We start from the raw sequence: 19590 nt of genomic DNA, 5'->3' as shown, positions 1-19590 counted from the left end.
ATTGTAGAGGCCCCCGCGCAAGAGCAATATCATTCTGCGTCTTCTAGGTTCCGCCTCGTGACACTCATCTTGGAATGAGGATGTCCTGTTTGCCGAATATGTGCAGTCTCATAGGTATTGGCTTTACGGGTTTTATCCATATGACGCCACCAGCCCGAGCAAGTAACAAGGACTGTCCGTGGAAAGAATATAAATATCGTATCGAGGAGATATACTTTGAGCAGATAGCATAGAGTGTTTCAAACGTAACAGCCTACCTAGGTATGTATATATCAATTAACTGATGGTTGTTTCTACATTAGCCTCGCAAGCTTCTTTCTAGGTTATTCAACAGTGAGGGTTTCACCTACACGACCCGTCAACCCTTTTTTCATGTGAATGCTTTTACACTAACTTCTATATACCTACATACTAGAAATCAAGTATAACAGGGAAGAGTTTTGATAGATTGACTTACAGGTGTCTCTATACAAGAACAAGGACAAGGCTGTTTTGGGTTACCCCTTTTACTATAACTATTACTAGGACCCTTAGTATGTATGTACAGAACAAAGCAACTGCGTGAGTATTGTATATAATATTAACTACATAGAAAAAGTTGTTATATGTAATGAGTGGTATCGGTTCCAGTGAAGTGATCGCTTGACCATATCTCCTCTCCTTTTTGCTTTCTATCCCCCGGGTTCAAGAATATCAGATCGCTCTCCTCTTCTCCTAAACCATGGCTACAAACGCCTAATGTACATAGTATGCAACCTATACTACCTTTTAAAGACATCCTATTTCCAAACGCAATACCCAGCAATGGCCCATATCCCACGGCGTATACTTACACAGAGCCCAGTCTGGACAGGTGGTTACCTAACATACCCACCACCACCACCACCACCAACTTCCAAAAGGAACAAAAGAAAAGAAGAAAAAAAGAAAAAAAGAAAAAAAGAAAAAAAGAAAATCTAGACCGAGCAACCATAGACCGAGGGACCACCACCTACCTCACTTCTATCCACGCAAGCCCCATACCCACTCGACTCGTCCAGGCTCATCTCGTCATCAGCCGTGTAATTCGACGCCCACCTCAGGAGGCTCGTCCGCTCGTCAACCATTATAACCGTAGTGACACTAGCAGCGTCGTCAGCAATACTAACAACAGAAGCAGCCATATCAGTAGCAGCAGCAGTGGTGGCAACAGCAGGTATCCGGCAGCGCGCCCGCGCAGCGCAGTAATCCTTCACGTAGGCGAGGACGACGCCGCAGAAGACGCCGGCGAGGACCCAGAGGATGAACACGTGCCAGGGGTCTGCGTAGATGGATTCCTGGTGTTTTCCGATTCTAGGGGCGTGTGGTGTTGGTGTTGTGGGGGTTTCGAGGGGGGTTGTGGTTATGTAAGGCATTTTGTAGGTAGGTAGGTAGGTGTTGCTGTAGCACGTGGTAGGTTGATAGGTATGGAGATAGTAGGTAGGTATTAGGCAATTAGGTAGCTCCTTTATAGAGCAGATTACAGATCACCCACCTATGTCGCGCGACACTTCACAGGTACCGAAAAGGGAAAAGACGAAAGGAAAAGGGGGAGGGGGGCTCTACAGAGACAGTTGGATTCGAGTTGCTTGCGTCGATATTAGGGGTTTCGTTTTCGGTGGGTTCATTCAAAGGGATTCGATTAATAGGTACTTTTGCAACTCTGTCTCTCTGTCTCTATACACCTCTCTCTTCATCCTCATGGGTACCCCCAACGAGCGGTTGATGGGGGTATATATGCAAACAATACGGATGTTCAGCCCGGGGAAGGGTATTGTCACTTAGGGATTCTTCATTGATGCCCTACCTTGGGGCGCTTTAGAGCGCTATACAACAATGAAGAGAGCGCTGAGGATAATGTCATTCTAAAAGGGCGGGCGACAAGGAAACATGGCATGGAACAAAGGAATTCTTTCATGTTTTGATCGTGTAGACAAGGTAGGTGAACAATGCGATTCAGGAATCTAGCTATGCTGATGCCTTGACTTGCGTGCCTCTTTTGAGTGAGTGCTGAGGGTTCTATTGCTATTGCCTCTACAGTCTCTCTTGGGGTGACGTTATTCCTCAGTGTCACTTGCGAAGTTGCTACTATCCATATGAAGACTTCAATGCTTTCCCTGTCGCTGGTCCTCCAGATGTCTGTCTCAGACCAATAGAATACTGATACGTAGTTGAGCAGTTATGTAAGCCAATTGCTTTCATAATGTATATGCATAACAACTACTTGCTATGTACTACTAGTTAGTAGTAAGATAACTAATAAGTGACAGCACTGAGAGTTCGGATATGGCGGGAGACAGTATACATAAGCAAACAGGGCGATGCAACCACGTTATCGTAATCGTCCAACTAAGCCTCTAGAAGGAGGTGACGACGCCTCGACATCATGGTGATGATTAGCCTATTGATGATGTTTGCGATGGTTAGGTTAGGCATTTACAGGATAGATACATACTAGGTATGGAGATGCATAGCTTTTATTGTTTCTTTGTTGAATTGCGAATTTTGGGCTGAGTAGGTGACGTATTCATATTTATACTCTTTTTCTTCTTATTCGTATCTTGTTAACATTGAAGTTATTAACTCGTGACCTTAACTTGCTAGCTTGTTAGCTTATTAGCTTGTTAGCTTGTTAATAGCTTACTACTTACATAGTACTAGGCTGGAAGCAGGGCTAGACAGGTAACATTCGAACATCAAAACTGGGAACGTTAGTAAAAAGACGGTAAATGGATAATTATATCAATGCTGTAGTTAACTATGTACTATCGTACCATGGTAGACTCATTAAATTCAGGTTCAAGTTCCATGGATATTAGCATTGAGTTTAGAACTTTGTTCCCTTAGCTGGTTCAGGCTAAGCTCACAGCACTAGTCCTTTTCAGGTAACGAGCTTCTTCCAGTAGCTTCGTCAGTAAGGTCAGTGTCGTCATTGCTGCCCCAGCTGCCCCACCTATTAGCACTAGCTCCGTGTACCCACTCTTTGACGACGGGACGGGCGCGACCTTTTTTTTTTGTCCTTTTTTTTCCTTTCCAACATCAACAGCTGAGTGGCTTCATATGGGTCGATTAAGCTTGTTCTCTTATTCTTCTTTCTTCCATTCTTAAGGGTTTTTCTATTTGGTATTTCCGTCATATCAGCATCTTGATTCCCTCTCTTTTCGATAATATACTTCCATAATCTAGAGTACTCTGCTTAACCAGAATAATCCTGTTTGCTATCAACACAGTATATTCTTTTTTATCTAATCCAGAACTTGCAGAGCACAAGCCAAAAAAAGCCAACCTCAACAGCATCAAGAGATAATCCACCATACATACCATCTGGATACCATTTGGATACACTTGCTTGGCTTTGATCTCTCCCTCTCTCATACCCATACACATACGCACACACCGACTTCCGGATTCGTATCTAAGACATCGTAATCTAAGACGATCCAGAACAAACCAGGGTTCTCAAAAAAAGGTGAGTGTTTCTGAACAATGTCTTTGAACCCCAGTCAAATCCTTTTTTTAAAGGCTATTATGTCGCCCTTGCCAAGGTCAAGATCTTGATCTTGCATATTCAACTCATTTCCTTCAAACCTTAAGACTCGACCATCTAACACATTTCCTCGTCCCAGCTTCGAGCATTTGATTGTTCTTTCTAAATAAAAAGCGCGCCGCCTCTTGTGCAACCCTTCCGGCTTGACCGGCAATCCACACCCAAAATGGCGCGGGCAAGTAAGTCTTTCGCACCCCCAGATATCCTCGTCGCATGCGCTGTCGCTAACCATCATATAGATACTTACCTGGCGCCTCTTTCCCTATTATTCCTTGCCGGCTCGCTGGCTATGCTATTCTTCGTCATATTATCCGCCGTAACCACCACCTCGCCTTTACAAGAAACCTACTTCCTCTCCGCCAACACCGACGGTATTACTGGCGCCCGTTCCGTCACGCAATGGGCCTACTTTTATATCTGCGGCGAGAACAACCAGGACTGCAGCAAAGCAACTCCTGCTCCCCCGTTGGGTTGGGCCTGGTCTGGCAACCCGGAAAATGCGCCTTCGGAACTTATCGGCGAACACGGTGGTGACACCACCAGCGAATACTTCTTTTATATGTGGCGCTTTGGTTGGGTCTTCTATCTCATCGCCCTTGTCTTCTCTATCCTGGCCTTCTTTTCCGGATTCGTCGCGTGCTGCGGTCGCTTGGGCTCCGCCATCGCCGGACTCATGGCTCTTGTTGCGCTCTTCTTCCACACCATCGCCGTTTCCTTGATGACTGCCGTCTTCGTCCGCATGCGCAACATTTTCATCGCGAATGGCCGCGAGGCAAGTCTAGGCCGGTATGCCTTTGGCTTTAGCTGGGGTAGCTGGACCGCGCTGCTGATCGCTACGATACTCTTTTGCATTGGAATCCGAGGCAGCAAGGAAGGTACCTATGGTAGTGGAAGTGGCAGTGGTGGCCGACGATGGGGGCGCCAGAGGAGCGTTAGGAGCCGACGGAGTTATGATATGAATGGCCGACGGGTCAAGGAAGACTACGCTTAAACTACTCGAGGTTGAGTGAGGGTTTGGGAGGTAGCTGCGAGAACGAGAACAAAAGCCAGAGACGTTGATATTCCCCGAAACGAGACATGGCGAGAAAACGAAACGAAAGGATGCGATATTCACGATATAACTTTCAACAATCAAGAAAAAAATTCAAACAATACACGAAATAGGGGAATTTGATTAATAATTCCGCCTATCACTTATTACTTACTACTACCATCACGCACGCCGTTGGTTTTCTACGCAACACTTGGCTCGGCACAAGGGGAATGAATGAGGGGGATACTAATGACGATAATAATGAAACGGACAGACGACAAGATGAGATATTCTAAAGGGAAGTAGGGGGTTTATCTATGATTACTAAGTCTGTTTGTTCGTTGCAGAGAAAACAGAGGATGAAGATGAAGATGGAAATGATCTTGACTGAGGACGTAGGGGATGTAATAATCTTGAGATACCAAACCTCTAACTAGTTCACTAGCTGTCACTGCACTGCGGTGGTGTGGTTAGCTAAGCCTCGATCGTTATGCTAGATAACTACAAACTAAAACTAAATAACTAATACTGATGAATTATTTTTCAATCATTCGAGGAATATATTTTGGCGGTGTATCCCTCCCTCTCGAGTTCAGGTAACCTATGTAGGTACTACCTAACTTACTAGTATACTAGGTATAGGTACGTAATTCGTAGGTACCTACATAGAAAGGAAATTAGACAGCACAAACTATCGATACACGTGCGAGCCTACGTATGCAGGTACTGTACCTACCTATAATTTTGTTTGTTTGTTGGTTGGTTTCACTTGAGGGCCAATGTCTCAAGATGCTGCTTCGATGTAACTAACTAACTTATCTGACAATAACTAGTAGTAATTGATCTTAAGACTTGTCTCGGTAACTTGTTCTCCCCCCCCTTTTTTTTTTTTTTTGTAGTAGTAGTAGTAGTAGTTGGGCTACTAGCTAAAGGGGAAGGGGGAAGGGGGAAGGGGGGGCTACGTAATCAGCGGCCCCTGAGCTAAATGATCATGGTGTGGTTGGTGGTAGGTATGTAACTAGGTTAGACTTCACCTAACTATCTAGTTGCTAGGTAAGCTGCCTGCCTGCCTGCCTGTCTACCTATATCTGGGTTTGGGATTTGTGTGTATGTATGTGTGTATGTATGTATGTATGTATGTATGGTAAGTGAGTAGGTAGGTAGGTAGGTAAGTGGGAAGGAGATGTAGTTGCGTAGAGAGGAATAAGGGGTAGGGGTAGGGGGTTAATATGTTGTTGTCTGGTTGCTAAGCTCGTTTACTGTGGATGGGGGAGGTAATATTAAAGTTGGATAGGAGGGGGGTGGTAGGTACCCTAGGGTTAGGTAGGTAGGTAGTCAAAGTCCAGCTAAGACATGTTGAGGCTTGTGTGCGTTACCTGGTAGTTAGCTGCTTCTGATTGTAATCTGGATGTAAGCAACTTACGTACCTACCTAGGTAGTGTTGGACATATATATATATATGTATACCTTGGAGCCGTATTATAGGTAGGTGACTCGTTGTCTAAGGTGGTGTGGTTGAGACCTGTCGTGGGAGATATTGGCACCCTAGTTCGTATCCACGAGTGTTTGCCCTGTTCACGGTGGGTGGGTGAGTAGGTAGGTAGGTATAGGTAGTTTTGGCGGTTATCTGGTTCTTGGTGTGGTCTGCACGGCTGTGTTGGAACTCGGCTGGATGGACTTGTCAAGAGCGTAGGCTTGACCTCCGTGCCTACTATATCGGTGGTTAATGGGTTGGGTACCTATTTTCCTCGATATCGTGTCTGGGAGACATCGAAATATGTAGATATCTTCTAAAGTCTTAGCACCTTAGGTACCTAGGTGTCTATTTACCCCTTTCCTAGCATTATCCTTAATTTACTTCCCTACTTCCAAGGTTAGTCTGTGCCTAGGTGAGGTAGGTATCAACCCAACCAGCCAACCAGCCAACCAACCCTTAACGACATGTCTTAGGTACCTAGGTTAGGTAGGTACTTACCAGGTAGACAAACAACAGTTCATCTCACTTCACTTCACATCAAGCACACTTTCAAGCTTCACTGACTGACTGCCCAGATGATCGAACTTATGTCAGGTTAAGCACGTACCTGTCTAGGTAGGTAATCTCCAAATCTTCGTAGTCTCGACAACAACAACATCGACGATGACAACCACGATTTTTATATTCTGCTTGCTTTCTTGCTTGTCTCCGTAGACACCTATCTACCTCACTTTTCTCAATCTTTTCGCCAACACCTCCTTACCTCCTCACCTTCCTCGCAAATTAATTAAATCGTTGTTTACTCCTTACTCCCCTCCCCTTCCCTTCCCTTCCCTTCCCTTCCCTTCCCTTCACTTCACTATACTCCCCCACCTCACCACACACAATCCATCCCACTCTTCGAACAGGCAATAACAAGTATAACCATAAGTACTTAGGTAGTGGCAATATTCTCTTCTCCTTATTTCTCTTCAATCTGAACTCAGCGAGGTCGACAAAAAAAGGTCTTGTTTCCCTCCTCCTATGTATATAGGTAGGCATGTATGCGCTTTACCCTCCCTCCTTCCTTAAAACTCCGTATAGAATACAAATTCCCGATTGTCTCTTGTCTCTTGTCTCTTTCTTGTCTTCTGCTTCTGCGCGAAATATACTTCCCCTGGTAACCTTCGATTATTCGCCCATGTCTGTTGCTGATTGTTGCCGACTGTTGAAAGGCACTCGATGGCAGGCATGAAATTATGGATGACGACAAAAAAAAGATTTGCAGTCCAGCTTTATTCCTCCCGAGTGTAAGGCCAAAACAAAAAGAGCCACCGAGATGTACAATAATTGCTTGTTGGAAAAGGAAAAAGAAAAAACCTCTCGAAATTGCCATTGCTGATTAGAACTGCTCTTCCTTCATGCCAAAATTTGTATAATATCACATGGCCTACCTATTCTCATATGTGTTGCCCCTATCCGAATATTGCCATCCTTCCTTATCCCGAATACGTGTACAGGGACGTCTCTTTCCGCCCATATTGCCATTTTCAAACCCCTTAATAATCCCTAGTATGTGGAGTTGAAAGGGAAACAATGGTGAGTGGAAAAAATTGAGATAGTATGCCGCCCATGATCTGCTATGTGTTAAAGAAGTCTGTACGCCAAATGATGCTATGTTCTCGAAGTATTCGTGAGAGGACCGCGGAGAACCTGCTCCACCACCAATGCCACAGGAATATCCTCCCTTATCATTATCGTCCTCGTCTAATGGGGAATATTGCTCCATACCATCGCTAAACTCCAATTCGTGGGCTGGCTAAAGGGCTTACAGCGTCAAATGGGGCGTGGTGGAGCGCTGGCTGCCCTTCTATCTCGCCGTACTGCCCACTCTGTTTCTTCTCTAGCACCTCCCGAACCCAAGTAGCCACCTCAGAATCATCAGTGGTCGAGTGGCTGAAGTCAAACTTCCCAGCTGCACCGGCCACTGCTTCGGCGCTCGCATCATTCTCCTCTACTTCTTCCTCTTCTTCGGCAATCGTCTCCGGTTTCGCCAGATCCTCAAGCCACACAGAAGATAATAGTGCCTGATACGTTGGTCTCAGTTTGGGGATTTTGTTGAGACAACCGTGGACGAATTCGCATGCTGCTTCGGAATATCGATCCGGTAGATCCGGCGGGTCTCCTTCGACGATGGCCTAACACACATATATGTTAGTTGAACTGATAATTCAAAAGGGGGCGTTGAGCTTATTCTTACGCTTAGCTGACTGAAAATAGTCGACGATACTTCAGGGGGGTATGGATATTTCCCCATGCCGCACTCGATGATCGTTAGACCCAAACTCCATATATCACTTTGTACGCTGTAAGTTCCGTCTCCAGCGCCGGCATGCATAAATGAACCACCAGAAATTCGCTCAGGTGCCATATAACTTTGGCATCCAATGTTGGTCTTGGCGATGCTGGCCACAAGATTGCCGCTCACACCGAAATCGCAGATCTTGACCTGTCCTTTCGTATTGATGAGAATATTCGTAGGTTTGACGTCACGGTGAATTATGTTGTGCTTGTCCTTCAATTCCTTAAGACCCATTACGGTGCAATATGTAATCTTGCGAAGCACATTTTCCGGAATGCCCCCAGAGTATAGCTTGTCAATGGAACCGCCGTCCATATATTCGAGACACATGTACACGGCACTTTCTTGAAAAAAGGCCCCGTAGAATTCGATGATGTATGGGGACGCACATTCGTGTAGGATGACCAATTCTTTCAATATCGTCGTCAATTTCGCTTCGTCTAGCTCAAGACGTATCTCTTTCATAGCCATGACCATCCCGGAACTAGACTTTGTGCTGGTATCACTGTCTTCTTGATCCTGTGCACCTGTTGGTAATCCCTGCAAAGACGTAGATTTGAGGCCAGAAAGGCCCGGACCAAAGCGTGGGACTCTTGGTTTCATATGCTTTACTTTATATACGATGCCGTAATTTCCTTTCCCTAGCTCATCTAACTTTTCAATTTCGTCGAGTGATATTCTGAAGACCGACCCGTCCGAGAAGTCAACTCCTTTGTTGGTGATGATCGCCTTCCCCTTGAAGGTGAGGTACCCCTTTTCGGAATCGATGTACTCTTCGAATTGCTTCATCTGTGACATATGACCTCTTCCATTTTGGTTCAGCTGCTGCTGAGGATTTATGCCAGAGCCGGAAGAAGCAGAAGACGCCGGTGAAGTCCCTCCCCCCATATCCCCAAGTTTCAACCCGAACCGCCTCTTCCCGGCCAGTCCTCCTCCCTGCGGCATGGAGGGTACGTTAGGGGCTGATTTGGGAAATGAGGGAGCACCAGGACGAACAGCTCCGGGAATTGGCATATGTCTAGGTAGACCACCAATGACCGGGCCACCCGGAGAAGGCCCCGAAGGCGGGGTAGGTTGAGGAGAGCTCATAGGAGGACCGCCTTGGCGAGAGAGGTGAAAAGCTCGCATCTTTGCATTAATGTCATCCGGTAGACGGCCACTGGACATATGCGCAGCAGCAGGAGGGCGCCTTGCATTAGATAATACACCCACATGCGTCGACGACGCGGACATTTGATGACCTGTGTTTTGGGGGTCGGATATGGATCGTAATGACGGCATTCTCTTAGGTGGCTCGTCTGAGAGCTCCTCGGGTGTCTCGAGCGGCGTGCCAGCTTCTGAAGAGTCGACAGAACCAGGAGATCCAGGGCTGCCTAGAATCTCCTTGTCTATCATCTCATCCGGCGTCGCGGGCATTGAGTCCGGATCGTCATGTACGCCGGCCATAGTGAAGGTTTCGGCGCCAAATAAGGGGAAAATGGACAGTCTAATGACGCGGCTTTCGTATCATCACCAACTAGTATAGAACGATGGAGAATTGGGTTGATATTGGTAGAGTAGAAGTGATTGTAGCGGTAGTAGTGATAGAGGTGGTGGTGTTGGAAGATCTGATCTAGTAAGACGAGCGGGCGGATGATGGAAGGCGGGGGGGATAGCAGCACCGACAAACACTAAAGCCTAATGATAGAGTGCCTTGATGACTAGGCGAGACTATTGATTGAGTTCTCTAGTAATCGAGTATCAGGTAGAAGGAAGGAAGTTCAATCTGTACATGAAGAAATTGGCTCAGGGCGCAATGGCCGATTCGTCGACGGCAAGAATCTTGAGTCGTCTACAATAGGTAGGATTATTACTATGTACTTTTATTTTTATTAGCGGTCATGGTTCGAAACGAAGGCAGAGCTTAGGCTATTTTATTGAAGTAGACAAGTACGAAGAAGGGAGGGTAAGTATGATGTGAAGGTATTGATATATGTGTATATGTGTGTATGATGTATATCTGTAAGTTGTAGGTACCTATGTAGGTAAAGGTAGGCAGGAACATGTGATATTAGGATATGTAGGTAGGCTTTAGCATGTCGTGGACAACTAATGGAATATGGTAGCCGTGGAAAGTAACTTGAAAATCCCTTAGATGTCGCCAAGGTAGACTGGCTGGCTGGCTGGGTAGAGAGGGTAAGTAAGCAACATGTAGGGCTGCACAAACCTTGTCAAATCCGAGACACTAGCTTGAGCTGCCCAATTGTGATATTCATCAGTTTTCCGACTTTTTTGTAGTACGTAATGTAATGGCTGCTTTAACTGTTTGGTTCCTAGAAGTTGTAGGTAGGTAGGTAAGGTGATGGTGTTTTGGTGGGAGGAAACCAGGTTGAATTGGTGAATGGGGGAATTTTGTTAAAGACCAAGACCAAGTTGACAAAGCATAGAGTTGTGGAACCTCTCAGACGTGTCTGTTCTTCCTTGGACCTTCCAATCTTCAAGTTTTGGAGTTTCAGTCTAGTAACTGTTATAATATTTTTTTCTTCTTTTAGAAAAAAAAAAAAAAAAAAAAAAAAAGTGGTGATTGTTGGAGATAGATGAATTAATGATGGGGAAATATTTCAATGGTGGTGGTCCGTAAACTTGCAGTGGCAGATAGACTGATAACTAGTCTGATACAATGATTAATGTTTTTTTAGTGGATGGCTTTTGAATGTGGAACCTGATGATGGGGGGAGCGACAAAAATGCCCCGCGTTTCTACTTTCTCTCTGTTGAAGTTTTGAAGTTCAATGTTGCTGAAAATGTCTTGGGAGGCCTGTGAAAACTCTAAGAATACATACTCAAGTAACTATTTATTTCACGTGATCTAAGCTTGTAGATAACTACCCTAGATACCCTATGTGCATAGTAGACTTTTAGTTTCTACTAGGTAACATTGAATCAAATCAAACGATTCTGATAACTTTTAATGATACGAAACCTTTAACAATGATAGCACATATAGGTAACTCTAGCCGCGGATCTTCAGAAATGGATTCTCTTTTCTAAGACAATCTCTCTTCTTCTAGTTCAAAATTCCTCATTACATACAACTATCGTATTGCGCCTACATAGCCAGTTAGAGTAGGACTGAGAAAAAAACATGAAGAGTCATTTGCGTCATTATTATGGGGCACCCTAGGTAAACCGGTTGACTCGCAGATTCAAGGTAGGCTGGCAGGCTGGCAGGCTGGCAGGTTGGCTGTCGAAGAAAAACACAAAAGCTCGAGGGATGGTTGGAGAAATCAGGAACGGCATGATCAATCCTACCTAACGAACAAAAACCCATCTACCCTAGGTAGTAAGTGGGGGAGACATCAACAATTATCACGAGCCAACTTACATAGTAGGGGTGTAGCTGGGGAATAGAAATAAATCGGATGTTTGGGTAAGTTGCAATACATCACATCACGAACAGCCCAATGCCAGCATTGGCAGCACTCGACGATCTTTCCTTTTGCATAAGAAAGCTTGGTAAGCCACCCCGCAAATGATGCTATCAAAGTAGCAATGCACTATATATTCCGCATCGAATTTGAAGACAATTCGGTCATGCTCTCTGACTCTGAGCTGTCTGGTATGGAAGCTTCATGACATTGTAAGAACCTTGAAGTTTTCACGATAACGGTTACTGGTAAAACATAGTACATAGTAGTATAAGTGGGTAAGTAGTAACTACAAACATAAATTATTAGCCGCTTTACCAAGCCACAAGTATTACGTATGAATTTGCGATTTATGTAGGTACGTACCTACATACTTATTAGAAGCTGATAAGATAAGATAGCATCATCGCCACATATCGCCACATATCGCCACATGGTCGTCATCACTTTCTCTGCCAACACCCAACATTGAGGCTATGTAGATACCCAAAAGTTTCTACCCGGATGTTAACAGGTATATGGGTGTTGTTGCCTCTTGGCTAAGGATTTTTATACCGCTCTTCCAGCTTGGCGACTTCACAGCCCGTAGGACAGCACACTTTCGGCTGCATCGTTCGAGTTACAATACATACATCGCTGCGAACAAAATGAGCAAAAACAATACTTGGCACATATGTGTATGTTGATCATCGGCTGACTGATCGCGATGTCCGTTAAAGAGAGGTTTGAACTCCTCAGTATCGTGAACTGAATTCTGTTCCGCGCTGGGCAGGTATAGAGGAGAGTTCGCGTGCTAGGTTACATAGCGCTGGGGATGCCTGTAAGTCATGTCTGTGAGTCAAGGATGCGTGGGTGAAGAGCCTATGAGGAAGATTGTTGAATAGGATACGGTTGTATTTATGTATGTAGCTCCGGATCCTGCTCGCTCAAAATCTCATGATACTAAGTATTGCCAAGGTCAGTAGGCGAGCCCTTGGCTGCATCCGTAGATGTGAGTATTATACCGAGCGCGAAATGCACTGAGTAAGCACAGGTACCATAGCCGACAACATCATGGTTCCTTGAAGTTGCAACATTCAATGCCTCCAGCTAGCCACATGCACAACTTTAGCGCCTAAAGAGGTCATTTGCATCTATACTGACGATAGTGACGATAGTGACGATATGCTACATGCAATGAAATAGCAAGTATAGGGAAGTATATGTAGTTGGAAATAGATTTGTAGGCATAGTGGTATATAGGAATATTGAAGACCAGACATCATACATATATATGTAGGCATCATGAAGGACGGCACGGCACGGGCTACATATTGATAAATCAACATTGAACATACACCATACAACCATGCACGTGTATCTTAAATTCTACCCGTTACACTTTCACTGTAAGTACCCGAGACAGAAGCGTCATAGCGTGGCACTGATTCTTCGGTTCAAACGCTATATTATGTACATAACCTAAGGTAGGTGGTAAGGTGGTACATGGTGTACACACATAATTGAGGTCTCCGATGCGAGATACTATGGGTACACATGTATGTTAATGTATGTGCATGTACCATTTCCGGTGCATCCATCAATGATACTTCCCCAATAGGCCCTAGAAGTGGTTGATCCACGCCCCACACTACGACGACGGTAACCAGACAATTCTGTTTTAGTACTTTTAGTGCACTAGATGATACCAAATGGACCAATCAATTAACACCAAAGGTTCAAGCCAAATTGTTTCATAGGGGACCTGCAGGTCTGCCGCACTGCTGTAACCAGGCCATGCTTGGCGGCTTTAAGCCAGCCCCCGAAGAAGTCCAGATGCTCACTAAAAATGACACTAGCCACTACAAAATACGCGATCCGATCCATGGATGTTTCATTCGGTACGACTTTACTTTCTAAAAGCTTGTAAGTTCGAGATCTCCAGGGCGAAAAGCCAAAAACAGCTCATCCCGGAGTTCAACGTCCCTGTACTTTATTTAATAATCCTTTCATGGATTTTGTTCTGAATCATTTTAATCATTTTAATCCCATCCATTTCCCCCCCTGCTCACTCACTACCCTAGGTAGAACTAATCCATTTTCTCTTCTTGTGCTCAGACCCAAGTCATCATACATACTTCGTATATAATAAGAAAAAAAAGGAACAATAGCCTCACTTAAAGAACTTGCTCTTCTTCATTTTACCTTTTTTTCTACCTCTACCTCTACCTCTTCCTCCTCTCCTTCCCTTTCCCTTTACACCATTACCCCATTCCCCTTCCTTCCTTTCCTCTAGGATTACAATATCCTCCTTTTCTTAATTCATTTATCTTATTATCACTGGAAATCATATATTCTTCTTAGGTCTTACCTTGACAGCTCTGCAGCAGGTCTGGATAGTGCTGGGATTTCTTGACGAAATCAATATTCGATAAGAGGAATCAAGTATTATACACGGCTTGGCACCTGAAACTTGGAACCTTGAAGAACTTGTTCTTCTTCGCCCGTAGTCCATATCGATCCACGGGGCAAAGCTTAGTCCCGGGAATCCCGTTCCTTTGTTCGTACGAATACGCTAGCTTGCGCCAAGGGAAAAGACTAACAGTGCCCAAAACGTACCACGACGGCATTAATATATCCCACCTCACTCTACCTTCTTCAACCTCATCCGTAATCGCTCAACCTCACACTTACAGGATGGATTGGACACTTACGAAGCCGACTCCCTTTCGAGTCAACAATGCGATCACCAACTGGACACTCGACCCACTCCCCATGGTGATGGCCGAAAATAACCACGACGCTCATCCCTCCATCGATCATCTAGTATTGCTAGTATTTGAGGCTGTCTTGGAGGTTGTGTGTGTCAGCTTGCCCGGTTATGTCATTGCAAGATTGGGACACTTCGATGCCGAAAAGCAGAAGTTTCTCGCGAATTTGAATGTCATGCTATTCACACCATGCCTAAGTACGTTCATGCCACTTCTGTTATCACCCCCCATCGCGCGCTAACAAGTTCGCAGTCTTCACAAAGCTAGCATCGCAACTCAACGCCGACAAACTAGTCGATCTTGCAGTCATACCTGTTATTTTTATCATCCAGACTCTAGTTTCATATGTGGTATCCGTTGGCGTGTCCAAGGCATTCCGATTCGCGAAGCGTCCCGCCAATTTTGTGACGGCTATGGGCGTGTTTGGCAACTCCAACTCTTTACCGATTTCTCTGGTTATCTCCTTGTCGCAAACCTTGAAGGGACTCCACTGGGACAGAATACCAGGCGACAACGACGATGAGGTGGCAGCAAGGGGTATATTATATCTCTTGATTTTCCAACAACTCGGACAGTTGGTCAGATGGAGTTGGGGATACCATGTTTTGTTGGCCCCTAAGAGTCGATATGAAGAATATCAAGATGAGACGGTCGAGGAAGGCAGATACCGCGATGATGTCGATGATGTGCCCGAAGCATTGATACCAGGCCTGGATGAGCATACTCTTGGGGATGGCCATTCAGATGCCTCGGATGATTCCGACGCATACGAGCCAGCTGGTCGAACCCCTGTAGCCGGAACGTCACTCACAACACCCGTTGACTCAGATGATGAGGCTAGCACACCTAGGAGACGATCAGCGCCAAAGAAATACGGCAATGGTATAAACGGCGACATGGTGTCATTTCCCCGGGTAGGCGATAACGAGTCAGATGTTCCCACTGGGCTCCAGGGTTGTTTCGTTCGTGCGAGCCTTCGTATCAACAAAGCCATGACATCTACCAAGCAACGCATTGCGTTGTGCTCTGGACGTGTGTACCAGCGCCTACCAAACCCAGTTCAGAAGGTTTTGGCTACGACGTGGAAAGTATGGCTTCGAGTGTACGGCTTCCTTTGGGAGTTCATGAATCCGCCACTATGGGCTATGCTCATCGCTATTGTCGTTGCTTCGGTGCCCGATCTGCAGAGGGTTTTCTTCTCGGAAGGAACGTTTGTCAATAACAGTGTAACGAGGGCGGTAACGCAGACTGGCGGTGTCGCTGTACCACTTATCTTGGTAGTATTGGGTGCCAATCTGGCTCGAAACACGCAAACCCAAGAGGTTAGGGATCCCGAGGAAGAACAGATAGGGAAGAAGCTACTCGTGGCCTCGCTCATCAGCCGCATGCTTCTACCTACCCTTATCATGGCGCCTGTCCTAGCGCTCTTTGCCAAGTATGTGCCGGTTAGCATACTCGATGACCCGATCTTTGTCATCGTCTGCTTCCTCCTCACAGGTGCCCCCAGCGCTTTACAATTGGCACAGATTTGCCAAATAAATGAGGTCTATGAGGGAGTTATGTCGAAAATATTATTCCAGAGCTACGTTATCTGGTAAGTTTGCTTCCACCCTTATCAACAAAAATTGATTAATGAAATATCTAACATTATAAATAGGATCCTCCCTTCCACGCTGGTGCTTGTTATGATAGCCCTAGAGACTGTGGAGTGGGCTCAGTTGAGTGGTTAAAGGTGTCGATGATCCCTTTACGAATGTAATATACCCAGTGCGATGTGCGATGTCCGAAACGAAAACATTTTAAAAAAGACCAAAAAAAGGGACCGGATTATAAAATTTCATAGGGAAACGGGCTTGGGCTTGGGCTTGGCTTAGCATTTGAGATATACATGGAAATTGTAACCGATGGCAGGACAGGGCAAGGACTAAAACCAACATGTCCAATACCGAGCTCAGGAGAGTGACGGGCGACCCGAATCAGTATTCCCTTCATTAGTGCGGCCATATTGTACATTGATTAAAAAGTCCTTTGAGATAATTACTTAAGGATTGGAATGCAAGTTTTGCGAGCACTAGGAGTCTGGTAGCATAGCAGATATCAAGCAATTGTGCTTGATAGGATTGTATAGAACAGTGGCGAATTGAAAAGCATCTACAAATAAGTACCACATACTTTACGCCGTGTATTATATATATCTCAGTAGTGCTGTACAATGCCCCTGAGCCGCATGAGCGACGATCTTATCAGATATTAAGTATGTCCTATTACCTAATACAGCGTAAGATGATGTAAGGTAGGTATGCAGGCATCCATAGTACACCTGGTAAATACATATTTAGCACCTGAGGTATCTACTACCTAACTATCTACATACTACATACCTAACTAGTTATATGTGATTTTTTTTTTCATGGCAAATGAACACATTCCATACCATTTTCACACAGCTTCTACGAACCCCTTTTAAGCTACAGCACTTTCCCATCATTCTAACTGGTTACCTTACAAGCTGTTCCTATTATACAGTACGTAGTATTAAAAAATCCAACAGGATAGGTCGCAAAAAGAAGCCTCGTCACCAAAAAGGGCCGAGTTCACGCTCGCGTACGCCGTGGAAGATGGGTCAAGAAGCATCGCAACCTATCAACCCGGACACACCCACCGAGACTTTATCGGACCGCAGCCTCGAGGCTGTTGCCGAATTTATCAACGATGGCGATTCGTTAAACGTTGTCGTCATGACCGGTGCTGGTATATCCACCGCCGCTGGAAGTATGTTATTTTCGCATTATATGGCAGATAAATGGCATATTCGAGCAACGTAGCTGACCAGTAAATGCAGTCCCCGATTTCCGCTCCCCCAATACAGGTCTCTATCACAATCTCGCGCGTCTCAAACTACCGCACCCCGAGGCCGTTTTCGAGATCGATTTCTTCCGTAACAATCCAGAGCCCTTCTATCTCCTAGCCAAAGAATTATACCCGGGCAATTTCCACCCCACCGTCTCCCACGTGTTCATCGCCTTGCTGGCCAAGAAGGGTCTCCTCCGCATGCTCTTCACGCAGAACATCGACTGCCTCGAGCGCGCCGCCGGCGTCCCCGGCGACCGCATCGTCGAGGCCCACGGCAGCTTCGCCACGCAGCGCTGCATCGACTGCCGCACCGAGTTCCCCGACGACCGCATGCGCGAGCACGTCAAGCGCGGCGAGCCCCCGCACTGCGTCAAGGAGGACTGCAACGGCCTCGTCAAGCCCGACATCGTCTTCTTCGGCGAACAGCTGCCTGAGAAGTTCTACGCGAACCTATCGGTCCCCGGCGACGCGGATCTCATGCTCATCATGGGCACCAGCTTGCAGGTGCAGCCTTTTGCGACCTTGCCGAGCCGCGCCCAGGACGGCGTCCCCCGCGTTCTGTTTAACCTTCAGCGCGTCGGCGACTTGGGAACGCGCGCGGACGATGTCCTGTGTCTCGGAGATTGCGACTCCGGGGTTCGACAACTAGCTGACGCGCTCGGCTGGCGGGACGAGCTAGAGGCCACGTGGCGCAAGATTGTGGGAGAGAAGGAGGCGAACCGACAGCTGACTCATGAATCGCGGGAACAAGAACAAGAACAAGAACAAGAACAAGAGCAAGAACAAGAACAGAAAGAAGAAGAGGGTAAGGATAAGGAGAAGGAGAAGGAGAAGGAGCTGAACGATCTGACCGATGACGTGGTGACTAAGTTGGACATGTTCGAGCCCACCACCACCGCCACCGCTGAGGCCTACTACGAGCCCGATGCTAACGCGCCGATGCAGGAACAGGCGGGGGGTGCTGATGCTGCTGCAAGAAGAAGAGCATCAGCAGCAGCTTTCGCGGCAACTGACGTGGCTACGTCAAGAATCGCAGCAAATACCGCAAGTACAGCAAGTGCAACAGCAACAACAACAGCAGCAGCAGATAAAACAGAAGCAAATGCAACTACGGCAGAAGAAACAGAAAGAAGCCTTGCAAGACACGAACCAAAAGATGCAGAAAAAGAAGAAAGAAAACAAGAAGAATCTCAGAGCTGCGATGATAATAAGAAAGATCCTCAAGCAGCTGATGCGCGAAAGAGCACTGGTGACGGCGAGAAAGGTGAAGGGGGGTTGGTGGAAGGTGGAAAGGGGGGGGAGGGTAGGGGGCTGGGGGGGCAGCAGGAAGGGCTGGAAGAAAAGCCGACGTTGAGTTATGAGCCGCTGAAGCCTGCGGTGGAAGAGGAGGAGGAGGGTAAGGGTAAGGGTAAGGGGTTGTAGTTGGGATTGGGATTGGGATTGGGATTGTGATTGTGTTAATGCTTGGGATGGGATAGGGAGCATGCATGGCGTTGTAATGAATGGGCTGGACAGGACATCACATCACATCATCCTTGGACTGTTCTGGATTTGTGCTGTGTAGCATGCCTAGTTGCTTCCTGGCTTGCTTGATTAATTGGTTTTGGGCAGGACGCTGATGAGCTGATTGCATCCATGCATGCATGCTGAGTACCTAGATACTTGGGTGCTCGGTATATGCCTGCATACTAAGGTAGGTCGTGTATATCTATCTACAGATGCCTACTAACCTACATCATGCATACACATGTAGATACATGTAAGGTTAGGCAGGTAGATAATAGATATACACTCTACCCTAGGTACCTAGGTAGTTAGTGTATACTGTTTTCCGAGGAAATGTCATGTAATGTTGCCTACCTCCCTAGATACCAGATGGATAGATAGGTTTAACGTGGAAAGAGAGATGATGAATAGGTACCTAATGATGCATGAACTCCTGACTACCTGCTCTGTTGACTTGGGACTGCATATATGAAGCCGTAGATACCCAACCTAGGCATATATCCAGACATGTGAATAGTTTAGAGACTAGGTATGCTATGCTCTCCTACGCTATACACACACATACCCCCTTTTCTCCTTTCCCATGTCCTCTCTCCTATGCCTATGAAGGCGAATGTACCGAGTATCTCCCTACCTCCCTAGGCACACACAATGCAACG

At 46.1% G+C, this 19590-nt stretch overlaps 5 protein-coding genes across 5 annotated transcripts; 3 read left to right on the top strand and 2 right to left on the bottom strand.

The window, feature by feature from the left end:
• Window positions 1-956: 956 nt before the first annotated feature.
• Window positions 957-1394, bottom strand: GGS25DRAFT_524373 (uncharacterized protein; the record flags this gene model as incomplete). The annotated part of the gene is made up of 1 exon (XM_049264597.1): window positions 957-1394. The coding sequence occupies one exon, from the start codon at window positions 1392-1394 to the stop codon at window positions 957-959; it is 438 nt and encodes a 145-aa protein (XP_049113665.1).
• A 2205-nt stretch (window positions 1395-3599) lies between these two features.
• GGS25DRAFT_502348 (SUR7/PalI family-domain-containing protein) lies at window positions 3600-5145 on the top strand. Its single transcript, XM_049262009.1, has 2 exons — window positions 3600-3744; window positions 3805-5145. The coding sequence occupies exons 1-2, from the start codon at window positions 3732-3734 to the stop codon at window positions 4554-4556; spliced, it is 765 nt and encodes a 254-aa protein (XP_049113664.1). The 5' UTR covers window positions 3600-3731; the 3' UTR covers window positions 4557-5145.
• A 2705-nt stretch (window positions 5146-7850) lies between these two features.
• Window positions 7851-9862, bottom strand: GGS25DRAFT_515389 (kinase-like protein; the record flags this gene model as incomplete). Its single annotated transcript, XM_049263076.1, has 2 exons — window positions 7851-8252; window positions 8315-9862. The coding sequence occupies 2 exons, from the start codon at window positions 9860-9862 to the stop codon at window positions 7851-7853; spliced, it is 1950 nt and encodes a 649-aa protein (XP_049113663.1).
• Window positions 9863-14582: 4720 nt separating this feature from the next.
• Window positions 14583-16302, top strand: GGS25DRAFT_515388 (auxin efflux carrier; the record flags this gene model as incomplete). Its single annotated transcript, XM_049263075.1, has 3 exons — window positions 14583-14769; window positions 14825-16166; window positions 16230-16302. The coding sequence occupies 3 exons, from the start codon at window positions 14583-14585 to the stop codon at window positions 16300-16302; spliced, it is 1602 nt and encodes a 533-aa protein (XP_049113662.1).
• An 888-nt stretch (window positions 16303-17190) lies between these two features.
• GGS25DRAFT_533751 (DHS-like NAD/FAD-binding domain-containing protein) lies at window positions 17191-19089 on the top strand (the record flags this gene model as incomplete). Its single annotated transcript, XM_049265705.1, has 2 exons — window positions 17191-17344; window positions 17415-19089. 2 exons carry the CDS (start codon window positions 17191-17193, stop codon window positions 18845-18847), a joined length of 1587 nt encoding a protein of 528 aa, XP_049113661.1. The 3' UTR covers window positions 18848-19089.
• Between the last annotated feature and the right edge of the window lie 501 nt (window positions 19090-19590).

The sequence above is a fragment of the Hypoxylon fragiforme genome (assembly GCF_022984875.1).
Source record: "Hypoxylon fragiforme strain CBS 206.31 chromosome Unknown GGS25scaffold_8, whole genome shotgun sequence".
In the NCBI taxonomy this organism is placed as follows: domain Eukaryota; kingdom Fungi; phylum Ascomycota; class Sordariomycetes; order Xylariales; family Hypoxylaceae; genus Hypoxylon; species Hypoxylon fragiforme.
The sequence above is the reverse complement of the archived record's forward strand: the minus strand, read 5'-3'. Positions and strand labels throughout refer to the sequence as shown.